Raw genomic sequence first — 16827 nt, forward strand, 5'->3', positions numbered from 1 at the left:
GTGGTCACGGATCAAAATATAATAAGCGTGAATAAAGAAATAACAAGCATGAATAAAAACTTTAAACACATTAAAAGTTATTTTGCACAAAACTTAAACTTATGGTCATGCTTTGTTAAAAAGTATGGTTTTATTACTGTGTACTTTGTGCTTTCTTGCATTTTCTGCTCATATTTTACTCTTTTGTACGCTTGTGATGTTTTTCTCTTCGCTCTTCTTTCTATGTTCTGCGCTTGCTCTTCCAAATGTTGCAGTTCGAGTTTCATGTAAATTAGGGCGGGCTTAAGCGTCACCATTGGTCCACTAGTTCTAGATTGACAGATACTCCTCCAGCCAATCAATCGAAGAGGGGAGTTGACGTCACACTAATGCGACTCGTGGTACAAGCTGTTTATGTTTGTACAATTTCTTCAATTCCATTATAATATACTAAAATGTTATTTTTCTAATACTTTTATATACTGTTCAATTTCTTATTTGTGCTTTGATATGTGCATTTATTAAATTAATTATTTTCGCTTGGCATACCAGCGTGAATGCGTCACCGCCATAGACTGTAAAAAAATAGGTCACCGCACACTTCAGTGGGTGGTGCGCGCCCGTGAAGCACTTCATTCTGAGTAAATATAACAACAAAGAAGCACTGCTGCACTCTCTTTTATTCCATTTTTCTTTAATCGTTATACTCCTTTTCAGGAGTGCTACACTTACATGAGAATCTTGCGCTGGCCAGTGTTACACTCACTTATACTGACACCTACTGGCGTGCGTCTGTGCAGCATCACGCAAAAATTAAGGTTTACAGTAGCGGACGCGACTGTTAATACGTTATTCGTAGTGAACCATGATAGATTTGTTTCGTGTCTTTCCTAGAATGGGCAGTTTGTGACTTTGCGAGATAAACAACATAAAGTAGCTCTGGTATTACAAAACATTCAGTGGCACATGCCAATCAAATACAGACGTGACACAAATAACACGTTTGAAAAAATATTAATGCACTTTAATTGGTATTTTAAATATCACAAAATTATGCTATTTATTTAGGATTGTGTGCCACAAATACGTCAGTAGGCTATGAGGTGTTCGATTAATCTGTCACTACTGGAGGTGTCGCAACACGGTGACATGTTCCGCGACTCGGTGTCAGTCAGGACATGTCAGTGTCAGTGTGTTGCGATGTCAGTGCACTGCCACATGCCACTATCCACCACTGGCACATGCCTAAAATGTCAGTGACACATGCCACTATCCACTGGCACATGCCAATGAAGACCGGATGTGCCAATGCGCATAGTGACATGTGCCATTGGCTTCTGTGCGTCAGATGCCATGTCACTTAATGTTAATACCGCCTCTCCAATATTACTTGGCTCATGATGTCAATATGTTAAGGCTGCTTGTAAGCAAAACATCCTGCAATTATGAAACACTACAATTCGTTGCAAAAATCAAGTTAAAAACGGCCATTGTCTGAAGACTTTAGGACTTTGACCTGTCGCCGCTACATATTGCATACCTTTTTTTTATTAACCTCGCCAAATTTGACAAGATTATTGAAAATGATTGTGTTACAGAGAAGATATAGAGAAACCAGTTGAATTTAATACAGTGATTTATTACAAACTTACTGTGTTTACTTACATAGCTACATAATTGCATATTACTTTAGAATTAATATTTTAAATATAGCTTAAAATTTGAATACAGCAACATCTCCATCAGCGATAGGTAACGTTGTTTCTCTAGTGCCGCTGTCCTGCAGAGTTTAGCGTCAACTCCGATTAAAAACCTCACCTGTCTTAAATATCCTAAAGACGATGATTAGCTGGTTCAGGTGTGTTTGATTAGGGTTGAAGGAGCTAAACTCTGCACCCAGGACCGACATTACACATCCTTGTTATTGATTAAATATGAAAGTAAAACGGCCAGTAGGTGGTGGCTGCTCGGAGAAGATCGACGCTCGCGGTGCCAGGTCAAGTGCATTAGAGGTGAATGATGGATCATCAGACAGGCATAACTGTAACAGGTCGTTGTTAGGATGACGAATTTAACTATACCATATTGCCAGGTATACGTATACCGGCAACAGTTTGAGTTGCAGTCCTGTTGATGGTCGTCTTCCCCTGTATAACAAGTAAGCATCAGTAGCCACGAGTCGCATTGGTGTGACGTCAACTCCCCTCTTCGATTGATTGGCTAGAGGAGTATCTGTCAATCTAGAACTAGTGGACCAATGGTGACGCTTAAGCCCGCCCTAATTTACATGAAACTCGAACTGCAACATTTGGAAGAGCAAGACATCACAAGCGTACTAAAGAGTAAAATATGAGCAGAAAATGCAAGAAAGCACAAAGTACACAGTAATAAAACCATACTTTTTAACAAAGCATGACCATAAGTTTAAGTTTTGTGCAAAATAACTTTTAATGTGTTTAAAGTTTTTATTCATGCTTGTTATTTCTTTATTCACGCTTATTATATTTTGATCCGTGACCACGTTGTTTGCTATTCTGATCATTTTGCATTCTTTTTTTCAGTTTGTGCAATATATTTTTACATGTGTTTTTAAATTTTTGATTCACGCTCATTATTTTTTTATACGCTACCGCTATATATTTGGCGGGAATTTGATCCCATACATTTCCTCCCATAAGAACGCTTAATGTGGTTTAATGCAGATTAGAATGTCCCCTTATTATGTCGAAATAACGAGATATTATGTCAACACTACTGTGTCCACCTTCTCCACATTCTTGATCAGCGGAAACGATTTTTGCTTGTTTGGGATCTGACTAGCCAGCGTATTTGAAAAAGTTAAGCAAACTTTGCTGTCTTTTTGACATTTCATCGACATTTGACGTCATTTTTGACATCGAGGCTAACAGCAATCTCAAAACGCATCGAAAATGCAAACACAAGATTTTTGTAGAACTTCAATGGGGAATACAGACTAACCAGACAAATAACAACATTGAACACTACACAAGGCTAATTTATTTATTATTTTTTTAATTTAGGCAATTCATTTTCCATAGTGACACAGGAGGTGCCGGATCCAATAAAAATGGTTCCGGATCCAACGTCGGAGGTGACGGAACATGTTCCGGCGTGTTCCGGCTCAAATTAAGCCCTTAAGACGTTCCCTTTCGAGGGAACTTGACGCTGGGTCAGCTGCTAACGCTATGGGAACGTTAATACCCACTACGCCATACTGAAAAATGCCTGGTGTCTTTATAGTCATGCCGGCTCGATGAGTGACATCTCATCGCTGCCTTAGCCAATGATTGGCGCCGAAGACATTTCCATAGCGTTAGCAACTGACGCAGTGTCGAGTTCCCTCGAAAGGTAATCATCAAAGCGCACCACAATAAAACACAACATTGTGTTTTATCGCAAATCGCAAATTTAGTATGTGTTCACTATCTGTGAAGACTACACTTTTTAAAGCTTTTTGCACTCCGATGTACACTGCCCACTTGTGGCGGCGCTATAAAAAAAGCAGTATGCAGAAACTCAATGTAGCATACAATGATGGTTTGAGGCTGCTGCTTAAATTGCCACGATGGGGCAGTGTGAGCCAAATGTGTGTAAGTGTTGATGTATTTACGTGTCCTGCTGTACTCAGGAATCTCATGTACAGATGTATGTGTAGTTTAGCAGAGTCATATAACAGCATCATCGCAACACTAGTGAACCCTGCATTGAGTGCAGTTAGGTTCACTTCGAGATTGTGGAATCATTGGCGTTTTAGTCTATATGCTAATATTTGAAAAAAATATATGAAATGAAATATAACAAAGCAAGGAACAGATAATTAACATAATGATTAAAAAAAGGTAACAAAAAAAATATGACAAAAGGAGTCAATAACAGTTATAACGAGCCACAGACAGAAGACGGATCACGCACTGTTCCTCACATAAATTGTCTAGCGCAATGCGTCTGTTTTTGCTGTAAAAAAATCAGCACAAATTTGGTATAAGCCTCTTGATCTTGATGCAGGACACTGACCGTTCTCTAATCAACGACTTGATTGTGGCCTTTTGCTAGTGCAATCCAAACGCCTCGCGCGAAGACTGTGACAATACAGAGGGAATGATTAGAGGGTGGATGAGATGTTTTGATTAAGCCAAGTCTTGGTTTAATCACAGGTTAGACCTCATTTTCAAGACTTGCAATTAGACAGAGGTAATTCAAAGTCTGTGGAAAGAACAACATGGAGAGGGAGAGTGCCTAAAACCAGCAAGCCATCTGTAATTTATGCGTGGCGTGTAGGCACAAGTTTCGGCTTGATCTCGGCATTACTTTTCACAGTATATGCACTGCAGATATCATCCGCAGTGGAGTGAATCACTCTTGTGCACTGCCTGAAGATGTATCTCATTATAACACTCTATGGCTAATATTCAGCATCAACAATGAATCAGCTCAAGTGTGCTGTATTTAAAAAGAACAAAGGCGAGCAACACGAGTTTATGAGTGTGCGACAGCTCCAAAAAATCCTAGAAACTCAAGTCTCAATTATTAGGGCTGAATACACAATTCTCAAATGTTAAAAAAAAGGATGATTTCTGAGTAAAAGTGATACTTCTGAACTAGGGCTGGGCGATAAAACGATAACGATAATTATCGCGATATAATTTTTCTCGATAAAACGATATCAAGAGTTCGATAAATGTTTGATAATGTTTATGCGCCAAAAGCGGAACGAAACTCATTTGAACCGCGCGCCACACGGACCATTTATCCGCTCGGCTCAAATTCCAAACGGCAGCGCGAGCTCACTAGAGCAGATGCGTTTACTCTGATCGGTCTCGGTCACGAAATCCAGTGAGATGCGCTTGAATTCAACGAAGAACACAAATGTCTCAGTGATTTAAACCAGTTTAAAGGCAGATGAAACAGCGCTGACAAACAGGAGAAACACTGCGCAACGATACTGTCAGAAGGCTTTTCCGTCTACAAATTCCCATCATTTACTGTAATGTTTGCCTAGTAATATTAACTGCACCATGAAATGTGGGATACACATATTGAATTGTATTATATTATTAATGTAGACGATGTATTAAAGGACTGGTGGAATATAATTACAGGATTTAATAATGTATTTAGGCTACTGTTTTTCATACAAATTCCATAGAAACCATAAAGTTACATTTTGCCATGAGTGAGGTTATCATGATCTAAATTCATGATACTGGATGACCAATGGTTAAGTTTAATAAAACTCAAACAGTCAGAATATTACATTTTACCAAATAAAAATTAGCACATGCAGAAACTAAGAAATTAATTTTCCAATAAAGATATTTATTTTGTTAAGGAAAAATGACAAATGTTGAATGTTCTACCTCAGATTTGTGAAATGTTCACCTGTTTGGCAAGTGTTTGTCATGATATGTTCTGACAATAAAGAGTAGTTTAAAACCACAATTAATGCTCTGGTTTCTACAACTTTCACTTAGGAGCAAAAATCTGCCTTTAAACTTGAAAGAAATAAAGATTTGACTTTTATCGTGATAATTATCGATATCGACTGATATAAAAAAAATTAACGTGATATTTTTTTTTGGTCATATCACCCAGCCCTATTCTGAACCGCTATCTTAGTTCATTTGCTGTGAGGGAAACAGACATGTAGGGAGATTCATTCTACTAGCTATTCCAAGTTTTGTTGAGGAAACCAAATCATGGGCATTTAATTGATGAAGTGAGCTGAGAGAGAGAGGAAAGAAGATACTTTGAGGAGACTTAGTTAAAAGAATTTTTAGATCAAAGAAAATAAAACAAAACAAAACAAAATAAATAAATAAAAACATTGAAAATAAAACAAATAAAAAATAAAAGTATTACAAAATAGAAAAATAAATAACAAGGAAATCAAATGTTAACAAAGGAAAATAAATAAAATAAAATAAAATAAAACAGAAAAAATAAACCATGGTCTCAGCTTTGATTATTTTACGGCCAGATACTCAATTCCCTTATGTTATGGGCTACTTTTGAACCGCTACATCTTACTTAATTTCCTATGAGTGAAATGCCTTCAACAACCTTGCGAACTCGAGGGAGATTCATACTAATAGCTATTTGATGGAGCTCATGCTCAAGTGGTGTGTTTGCCAGCTCTCTAACGGGAAGTGCTAACCTAATCAACAGAAGTTGAATGCTTGAGACGCTCACGCCCTTGAAACACAGCCCGAGTAAATGATAAATAAGACAGTTGTTGCTTTAAGGAGGGCGTTCAGTCATGTAGAGAGCATGAAAGATCATCTCTGTAGGGTGCGTCTCTACAATCCCATCCACCAGGCTTGAAACACAGCCAACTGTGTAACCACATCACATCACATTGCATTTTTGGCAAAGTTGAAGAGTTGCGAGCTCTACGCTGGTTCATTCTATTGGATTAGAATGTTTTACACGTCTTCTGAGAGCTTTATGCCAAAGTGAAATGCAGAAGGACTACCTGAGGCTTGACCTTTGGACACATAAGTTGCCCAAAGAAAGAAGTGTTGAGGAAGGCTTGCTTCCCTGAGGTCACGTTTTTTAAGGAGTTTTATGCACCAAGTCATCCCGCAGTCCAAGTTTATCCAGTCTTGCGGAAATCAAATCATGGGCATTTAATTGATGAAGTTAGCAAAGAAAGAAAGAAAGAAAGAAAGAAAGAAAGAAAGAAAGAAAGAAAGAAAGAAAGAAAGAAAGAAAGAAAGAAAGAAAGAAAGAAAGAAAGAAAGAAAGAAAGAAAGAAAGAAAGAAAGAAAGAAAGAAAGAAAGAAAGAAAGAAAGAAAGAAAGAAAGAAAGAAAGAAAGAAAGAAAGAAAGAAAGAAAGAAAGAAAGAAAGAAAGAAAGAAAGAAAGAAAGAAAGAAAGAAAGAAAGAAAGAAAGAAAGAAAGAAAGAAAGAAAGAAAGAAAGAAAGAAAGAAAGAAAGAAAGAAAGAAAGAAAGAAAGAAAGAAAGAAAGAAAGAAAGAAAGAAAGAAAGAAAGAAAGAAAGAAAGAAAGAAAGAAAGAAAGAAAGAAAGAAAGAAAGAAAGAAAGAAAGAAAGAAAGAAAGAAAGAAAGAAAGAAAGAAAGAAAGAAAGAAAGAAAGAAAGAAAGAAAGAAAGAAAGAAAGAAAGAAAGAAAGAAAGAAAGAAAGAAAGAAAGAAAGAAAGAAAGAAAGAAAGAAAGAAAGAAAGAAAGAAAGAAAGAAAGAAAGAAAGAAAGAAAGAAAGAAAGAAAGAAAGAAAGAAAGAAAGAAAGAAAGAAAGAAAGAAAGAAAGAAAGAAAGAAAGAAAGAAAGAAAGAAAGAAAGAAAGAAAGAAAGAAAGAAAGAAAGAAAGAAAGAAAGAAAGAAAGAAAGAAAGAAAGAAAGAAAGAAAGAAAGAAAGAAAGAAAGAAAGAAAGAAAGAAAGAAAGAAAGAAAGAAAGAAAGAAAGAAAGAAAGAAAGAAAGAAAGAAAGAAAGAAAGAAAAAAAGAAAGAAAGAAAGAAAGAAAGAAAGAAAAAAAGAAAGAAAAAAGAAATATAAAAATTGAAACAAAAATAGAAATCAACAATGGAAAACTAAATAAAATTTAACAACAGAAAAGAAAATTTAACAATGCAAAAAAACAAAACAAAAAAACAGTATCAATTATATAAAATAAAATTAAAGTTATTAGAAGATGGAAAATAAAATAATATAAAACAGAACAAAATTTAACAAATCTAAAACTACAAAGTTAACAACAGAAAATAAAATTAAACAAATGGAAAATAAAAATATAACGTGGACTAATCCTAAAAGTACAATGTAAAAAGAGACCTGCAGGAGCAGAAGAAGCAGGTTATGATCGAACTCGAGCTTGAACCAAGAAATAGAACCGAATGTAGAAACTAATTTCCAGACCGCTGCCCTTACAGTGACCTGATACAGTGTCAAATATATAATCTTACAACACAATCCCTTGACATCAAATCTCATACAGCCGCTATATGGAAGACAACCAACGAGGTTTATGAATTCTCAAGTCTTAAACTACAAATCCATGCAACCTTACATCCAGGTTAATCACTTCATACGCAGAACAGCACATGACTGCTCGCTGTTTGGCCTTATGAATCAGGCCAAAGATTATACTCGTGATCTCATGCCAGAGTTTGATGGCAAAGCACCTACATGTCAGAAACAAATGAGCGTGTCAAAAGGTTAATTCGTCAATTAATTCAGCTGTCCGATGTGAAGTGGTGATGCCCTTTTCCAGGACTGAGATAACGCATCGCATATTAATGAAACATAAGATGCCTAAAATCCCCTGATTGAACCCATCTCTCTGTATTGATTCTCCCACTGTTTATAAAGACAATTAGCTGCCGTCATGCTCACAGCAGAAGCATTCAACGTCCTTTACCTGTCCTCCATTAATTCAGCCATTATACAGATACTTAATAATCTGTTTTCACTTAGAGAAACTAAGAGAAAATCGATAATAGAGATGAAAACACAATGAAAACGTTCCAGGTCAGCACTGTAATCAATCTCTCACTATTAAGACACTCTGACTGGCTTGTGAGCATGGCCGTAGCCAGCTATGAGGTCACCGAGGTCCGGACCTCGGTCATTTTTTTATATTCAAAAATAAAATTTCAAGCTCTCTGAATGATTAATTAGCCGTTTAAGCTACGTCATATGTGTGTTTGCAATTCATGTCGCTGAGAGAAGGAACAGTGAACGGGGCTTGAGAGCGCGTTGTGAGCTTACAGTCTATGGTTGTGAGTGAGGGCGCGGGTGCAGCCTCTGTGTTGCCAGATCCACCTATTATACGTCTTTTGGACTCGTTTTTCCCATTTATTGTGACACTTTAGGACGTTAATAAAGTGGAAAGTTGAATGTTAGGGCTAGTGATATATTAATTTTCTTTTCCAAAACACAAGCTTTGAACTTTTTTCTCATTATTATTATTTTTTTGTTTTTTTTTTAATGTTTTTCGTGGCATTAATAAAAAGAAGAAGCTTAGACAAACTGTAATTGCTGACAGGAAGATACCAAATTCGGTAAGACAAACGCAATGATCATGATTATCTGTAAGAAATGTAGGCTACAACACTATCAAAAACAATAGCATAATACAGATCTGTATCATTATTCTAACGTTATTTGTAACTTGTTACGAAATAAAAAGTCTCTCACCTAAAAAAAACGTACTTTCCTGTCCCGTCAGTCTCGTTGCGCGTCCTCTTCAATTACACGCGCAAATGCGGCAGAGCGCTTTATGTCACTTTATTATAAATAAAGCGCAAAAGAAACTACAAGCATGATGCAACAACATCGTAGTTGATGTCAATTTGTAAGTCATGAAATTACCAAAAAGTGCCAATAAATTCCGCAACTTACTTCATGTTTGGAATGATTTACATGCAGGTTTATGTTCATTCAATTTTCATTCTATTCATCAGGATCAGTGGTCATGTTCATTAACAGCTCATGTTAGTATTGTGTATTTACCATGGTTACTGTTGTTTCCTTAACCCAAAAATGCCACTTATTTTCACTGTGTTTTTGCACTATATTTCTAAATGATTGTGGTCTGACATACCAACTTATTTGTATTTACAAAAACTATTTTGGAACTGCTATTTAATAGCCTTATACTTTATTCATCATCAGTAGGCCTATGTGTCATATTCTTATACAGTATATATATATATATATATATATATATATATATATATATATATTATATATATATCACTAATTGTTTGGCATACTAAAACACCAGTGATAATGTAATGTAGACAAACTCTATATCATAACTAAAAAATAAGTTTGAGCCCCCTTTAATGTCCAGGTACAAGTCAATGTTTTTTCTTTTTGCACAGTTCATGGGTTGAAGCCCGTTGAAGCTCTTAATTTTGAGCTCTCAAAGAGCACCAGATTGATGCATTTAGCCTTAAAATGTACAAAATTTTCTTACGGGGGAGCATGCCCCCGAACCCCCCTAGAGGGACAGAGGTCCACCCATCATAGTTTTACAAAATCCTATGGGAAAGAACGATCATTTATGAAATTTACTCCAGCATAGTACAACAAAGTTCCTTTTAAGTCAGTAAACTAAAACTGTTAATGCAAAATTCAAATATCCTTCGACAAACTATACATTTGGCCTGCCTAAGGGGGGCCTACAACACATTGTGCCCAGGGGCCTCCGAATTCTTAATCCGGCCCTGCACCATACCCCGGACCTCACTAATTTTCAAACCCTGGTTACGGCCATGCTTGTGAGAGTTCTTCTTCTTAAATGTTGAATGCTCTACTGTACAACCATTAACTGTATACTTTAAAAACAGCATCCATTCGCAAAACTCTGTTGTAAGGTGGAACTTGAGTTCACTTCAGGATGAAAAAAAAACACACACAAAAAAAAAAACAACAACACATGGACAATTAAGAAATAAAATGAAAAAAAATAAAATAAAATAAAACAAAACAAAATAAAACAAAATAAAATAAAACAAAACAAAATAAAATAAAATACACATGTGCAGATATGCAATATATTAAAACGTGTGACTTGTGTTACCTTTAGTATGCATTGGACTGCATGGCATGGCATAAATAAAAAGATAGATAAAAATAAATAAAAATAAAATAAAATACATGAGAAAATATTACAAAGGCAGGACTTGAGTTCCATTCAGTATAAACTAAACTAAACTAAACTAAACTAAACTAAACTAAACTAAACTAATAAAATAAAATAAAATAAAATAAACACATGGAATATATTACAAAGGTGTGACTTGTGTTCCCTTTAGTATGTACTGCATCGCATGGCAAATAATAATAATAATAATAAAATAAATAAATAAATACATGAATAATGAATGAATAAATAAATAAATAAATAAAATAAAATAGTATTGAGGTTTATGCTTGGATATATGTTGGCCACTACACCACAAGTGTGCAAGCGCGTGTACAAAACAACAACTACAAGACATTTGGTGTGATCATGATGACAGACATGTTCATTTCTTTGCTCTGCTCTCCCTTCAGAGGTTTAACACACATCTAAAAATAAGCATATGTATGAAGCCACTGAAGTGCATCTGATTGCAGTTGACTTAGCAATTGCCTGCTGGCGATAGTAGCTGTCATAGCTCTGGGATAAAGGTTGTGGGTTTGATGCTCGACTCCTCCATCATTGACTTGATTAAAATGGTCCTCTTGCTGTTTGCCACAAAAAAAAATAAAAAATAAAAAACATCCCTTACTGGCTCAATCAAGCGTTCCATGTAAGAAAACACAGTTAAAATGATATGTCAGTTGTGCATCATGTGATCCTAAAGACATATGATGGCTCATATATGCACAAATACACACACTCAGGATGAGCATGCACTACATGCATGCAAGATGAACACACACACGCACACACACACACACACACACACACACACACACACACCGTTTTGAATGTTAATGAATGCAAAACACAAAAACAAACGAATTTGTCAAACGAATTAAACATCACAAATTGCATTTGACTCATGAATCCGACTGAACGTAAACGTCAACAATTTATGGTCACATGATTGAGCACAGCCAAACTAGCGTGCGCTTCCGGTCACATCCATCCCTAACGCCGTTGTTTGTGCAAAGGCGTAAACCTTTCAAGCCACACTTTTGCATTCATTACGCTGAGGAGCAAACTGGCCATGTTTCAACCTAGTCATGAAATCCTTCCTGCAATCTTCTACACCATCCAAATCTTCAAAATGTCTAAAAAACAACTCATTTAAACATACCATACCTCCTGAACCTTCATATTATCTCATTATATCTTAGCAAATGTTGATTTAGTATTTATTATGATTAGTTTGATTGATTATTCATAATTATAATCATAAATGTGATCTAATTAGATCAAGCAATCTGCGGGGTTATTATCTATAAATAAAACTATAATTAAAACCATTAAAACATTTTCATTGCTTGAAACAAAAACATTAACTAAAGAAAAAAAAATAGAAACATTTTATTTCAGCTAGATGGAATGGCAAAATTACTAATTTTCCTTTGGTTGAAGTTAAATATTAAAATAAAAATAAAACGTACAAAAAAAAAAAAAACTAAAATTACTAAAACTTTAGCTACGATGAAAACAAAAAAATAAAAAAATTAAATCTAATTAAAAAATATTAAAAGGGTCATGACATGGATTTTTTTTAACATGTTCCTTGAGGATCCCTTATAATGTAATTTTTTTTTTTTTTTTTTTTTTGCACACAACCGAAATACAGTATTTAATGCAGAAAAACAATTATTTTCAACCCTCATTCTGACCCTGTGTCTGAAATGATCTGTTTTTAAGGGTCGGCTCCTTTAAAGCTTGTCAGTAAATGGCCACAGTTATGATTGGCTAACATTATCCATATAAAACCCTAATTTACAGTCAAAGCATTATGAAATCATCTACTTACGGTTTGTGATGCAGCTGCTGTCAGATCCAATACAGATGAGTGCTTCATCTGTCAACAAAAGTTTTTTTTTTTTTTTTTACAAAATCTCCATTAAACTCTGCCTTTTTTACAAAACAAAATGCTCAGAACAAACAGAATTCTCCGATGAGATCCAGGATGACATTAAAATAAACCGACGCTTGTTTTCCGATTCTGAAGTCTGTACAAAGATGCAAACAAACAGTTTAAACTGGACGAACGGTCTTTCACTCTTACATCTGTCCTGTTGTCGACAGACTCTGAACTGACACGCATCTGTATATCCAGTGTAGACAGCGTCAGTGATTATAATGTTATAGTTGCTTTTGACGCGACGCTCACATCCAGTATAGGTAAATGTAAGCCGTTAAGCAACTAAATGCCTGAGGGCGGGGCTTATGGTGCGATGATGTATAACTATTCGTCAATGTCTTGCTCTGGAGGCAGTCATATGCAAATTTATTTGTCCATGTGATGTCATAGATCCGCAAATATCATAATAAATGCTTTGTTTATAACAAGGAGGGCGTTTTAAGCTATGAAACTTGCTAAGTAAAGTATATATGCATAAATGTCATGACCCCTTTAACAAAAAAATATAGTCACACATTGTATATCAAGGATACAAAAATAACTAAGGTAATTTTGTAGATTTTATTGCATTAATTGGTTAATTTTATTAATTTTCGTTTTGTTGAAATTATATCTAACCAGTTTGTTAAATATCTGTGGATCTCATTTCAAAGATCTTATGGCGTCATCAAATGTACAAATGAATCCAGTACCAAAAGCAAATATGAAACTGGCCAGACCAAGCTATTAATTTGTTCATTTTTAGCCACTGAAATGTACATAATGCAGAATGGAGTAGCATCCATAAATGTTTGACCAAATGACTCAACCACATAAAAAAAAAAAAAAAAACACATGTAGCCTATGGTGGGAATCATTCATTCTTTCATGTCTGGAAGAAGTCAAACATTCATTTAGAGACCTCTTTTCACATAAGTCCCATACAACAATAGTCCCGTCCAACATTTTCCCCTCAAATATGCTTTATCACATAGAAGTGTGTCACGTTGCAGAAGAAAAATGGACTGTGAATGCCGTTACATGTTGTTAAAGTTTAAAGTAGTAGGCTATGTGTTATTCACATATATCAGATTGACTTGAAAAGTTAGAGGAGCAAGACTGTATGAGAAAGAAGAGGAAGTGGGCACGTGACCATCTGCATTACTGCATAAACCCCAACTTAAAATGAAAAAAAAAAAGCTAAAAAGATTTGTTAAGCTAGAGACACACCAAGCCGACGGTCGGCCAACGTCAAGACGTTTTTGAGCGTGTGTTCCACACTGTTGGCTCTAGTCGGACGCCGCCGGGTTGTTTTGGGCCGAATCAACATGTAGAATTGCCGTAGGGCCGCCGGTGAGAGAGAGAGAGAACTCTGATTGGCTGTTCAGTTTAGCGAACGAGTGATGAGAGCAAAAGTGATGAAAGCGAGCACAGATAGAAGGCTGTTCTACTTTAACGTCATCTTACCTGAGCATTCCAATGCACAAATATTTTCACAATAACAGCGGAGCGGAGTGAAATAAAGAACATGATTAGCATGATTGATATTCAAAACGGTTAGCAAGTGCTGCTTTGTTTATGGTTTGTATACCTGCAGTCTTAGTTTCGCTTTCCCTTTTTGAATGACTAATATAGACAAATATATCTGCTTAAATTGACAGTTATCTCCTTTACACGCAGGCGCAGAACGCACATGCTAGCTGACAGTCGGCTGTCCTTTCGGTGTGTTCAAGCACAGCTTTTTTCCCGAAGCAGGCAACAACATAGTCGGCTTTCATTAGCGCTAGTTCTTTGGCGTGTCCCTACCTTTAAACAGAGAAAAAATCACCTTAAAAATTAGTGAGATGTGGTTTCTGGAGAAGATCCCTCAAATGATGTAGCAAGAAAAGGGAACCCTTTACCGAGGAATTTTTAATGCAGAAATATAGCAGCATAAACGTTTTCTATAAAGAGATGCGTGTGCGTAGATGAGGTGAGGAGTTCATGTAGGGAGGGACATGAAGTTGCAGAATGCAGAACTGAGGAAGAGGAGCGCGGACAGACAGTAGGGAAGGGAATTGTACAGTAAGGAACTGAATGATTGTGGTCCTTTAAAGATTATGTGCATTTTCTTAGTCATTTTGAGAAAGAAAGAATGAGCACAACTTAAAAAGAGTTCCAATTGCACTTGCTATGCTCAGAAGCCATTGTCAAATTTGACTTCATTTCAGATATCAACAGAAATCAGAAATAAACTGGATTATTGAAAAAATAAGTACATTTTTATGCACTGGCGGATAAACCGCAGACATTCCAGAACTTAATGTAAACAACAACAACAACAACAAAAAATTTAAATAAAAAAAGTACTTTTTTTAAATATAGAGTCCTAGAGTTCTTAAAGTTAGGCAGAAATTACATAAACATCAATTCATTAAACATAATTTATACAAGTTAATACATCAATTATTGTCAAATTAAAGAAAAACGTGATTTTTAATACACAACGAGGCCTACACGATATCAGTGTAGAAAAATAAATGATTAAGAACTTGTAAAAATGTACTTTTTCTAAATGCACAAGAGCTAAGCATTTTCAAAGTACAAACATTTCTGATAATGAACAAAGGTGTCTTTTAAAAAATTATGCAAATTAATTTCGAACTTCAATCAGGGTTGAAGTTCAAATGTGCTTTCTAATTTCTAATAATTTGTTAGAATAGCGGATATTTCTCACCATTAAAGCTGACGTTTCTGATGTATCCCAGCAGCTCCTTGCCATCTATGCTGCTCATGCGGGGGCAAAGGCCTGGATATCCCAAACAGAGGTCCCTATGCATGCGGTGTAGCGCGTGGGCCATGGCGTACACCGCGTCCATCACAAACTGCACCTTCCCCTCTTGCTCGTAAGTGGAGTCCCTGCCAACCTTCTCCAAGCCTGCAATAAAAGAAGACATGAGTCCAGTGCAAAACTTTCAAATGTTAAAATCTGGCCCATTTATAATTTCTTTCTCAACATGCCCAAGTGACAAGCTTGGTGCAACTCCTGAGTTCCTGGCCAGCTATGGGGAAAAGCATTCATTTATATGCAAGTTTAATTTATTTTCAAAGGATTTCCAATGTAATTTCTTCTTTCCAAAGCATGCCAAACTAATTCACACAATGCCTCAATGCCTGATGATGAATTCATGCCATGCTCTGCGATAATTAGTTTATTAGCGCCAGCGGGAGTGACCTCTCCAATGAGGTTAGCAAGAGAAAATAACAAAAAAACAAACAACACCAACAACAATATGAGTGTGAATCCACTGCAAAGACTCCATTAGCTAAACCCTAAGTTTGAACATGGTAATTTTTCATCGTTTTTTTTAAAGCTTTATATAGGACCTATTTTTCTTTTTTACATTTTGTGCCTCATTTCTGTTTGAGCATGGAAAAGTTCTGCAAAGTTACAAAGCACAAATTCACTCCAAAGGGAGTTATTCTCTGTATCAGTAAGCAGTAGAGGTCAAATCGATAAAAAAAAAAAAAAAAAAGATTTTTTCCGGGTTGCATCCGTTGCTGGATCAGCTGAGAAGTTTGCGCTGTCTTTATGCAGTACAAGAGCGGCCTCTAGAGGTGAAATAAAAACTATCGCTGATGCCTCGTGGAGTTTGTTTTGACACGTGAAGCTGTGTGCTGCACGGAGCGAAGCAGATTTAAAACAGACAAAACGGTATATACAGTACACTACCGTACGTGTTTTCATATCATTATAAAGTAATACATTTGTTGACTAGATGCTGCATTAGTGGAGAACAGCAGTATTTTTGCAGTCGAGGCTGGGAGGACTTTACAATAGGAAAACATTTTACAATAGGATTACATTTGTAACATTAACTAAGGTTTCTGAACTCCCTGATTTATTTTTTCTGGGGACGTACACGTCACAATATCCTTCAATTCCCGCCCAAGTCATACACAAATAAGGGGTGAGTTGCGTTAGTAGTGTATTAAAACTCGCAGTTAGGGTAAAGGGCCTGAGAATTTCCCAAACACACTTAAAGCAGTTGATCAATCACAACACACCTCCAACACATTCCAAACCTATTACCCACACCTGCCGTGACTCTCTGTAATACCTGAGGTTAATTGTGGAGTGTTGATACTTGCATTTCCCCTTTTATGTTAAATACGGCGTAAAGCAACAAAGGAGAGCTTTAAAAATAGTCAGTAGCAAAGAGCAAATTAACAGGTCTAAACGGAGCACTCAATCATTGAACTTGTCAGGCTAGAATTTAGAGGAACTCGTTTACAGAGAATGAAATAC

The 16827-nt window shown here is 36.0% G+C and overlaps 1 protein-coding gene across 2 annotated transcripts in view; it reads right to left on the reverse strand.

Annotated features, from left to right (window-relative positions):
• Window positions 1-16827, reverse strand: part of grm8b (glutamate receptor, metabotropic 8b) — a 168906-nt gene that overhangs the window by 25300 nt on the left and 126779 nt on the right. For both annotated transcript variants that reach the window (XM_081356280.1, XM_081356279.1), the window contains one exon: window positions 15256-15456. In XM_081356280.1, coding sequence (XP_081212406.1) covers window positions 15256-15456 — 201 coding nt within the window. The remainder of the gene's footprint in view (window positions 1-15255; window positions 15457-16827) is intronic.

This window comes from Scardinius erythrophthalmus, assembly GCF_964197995.2.
Source record: "Scardinius erythrophthalmus genome assembly, chromosome: 24".
NCBI lineage: Eukaryota > Metazoa > Chordata > Actinopteri > Cypriniformes > Leuciscidae > Scardinius > Scardinius erythrophthalmus.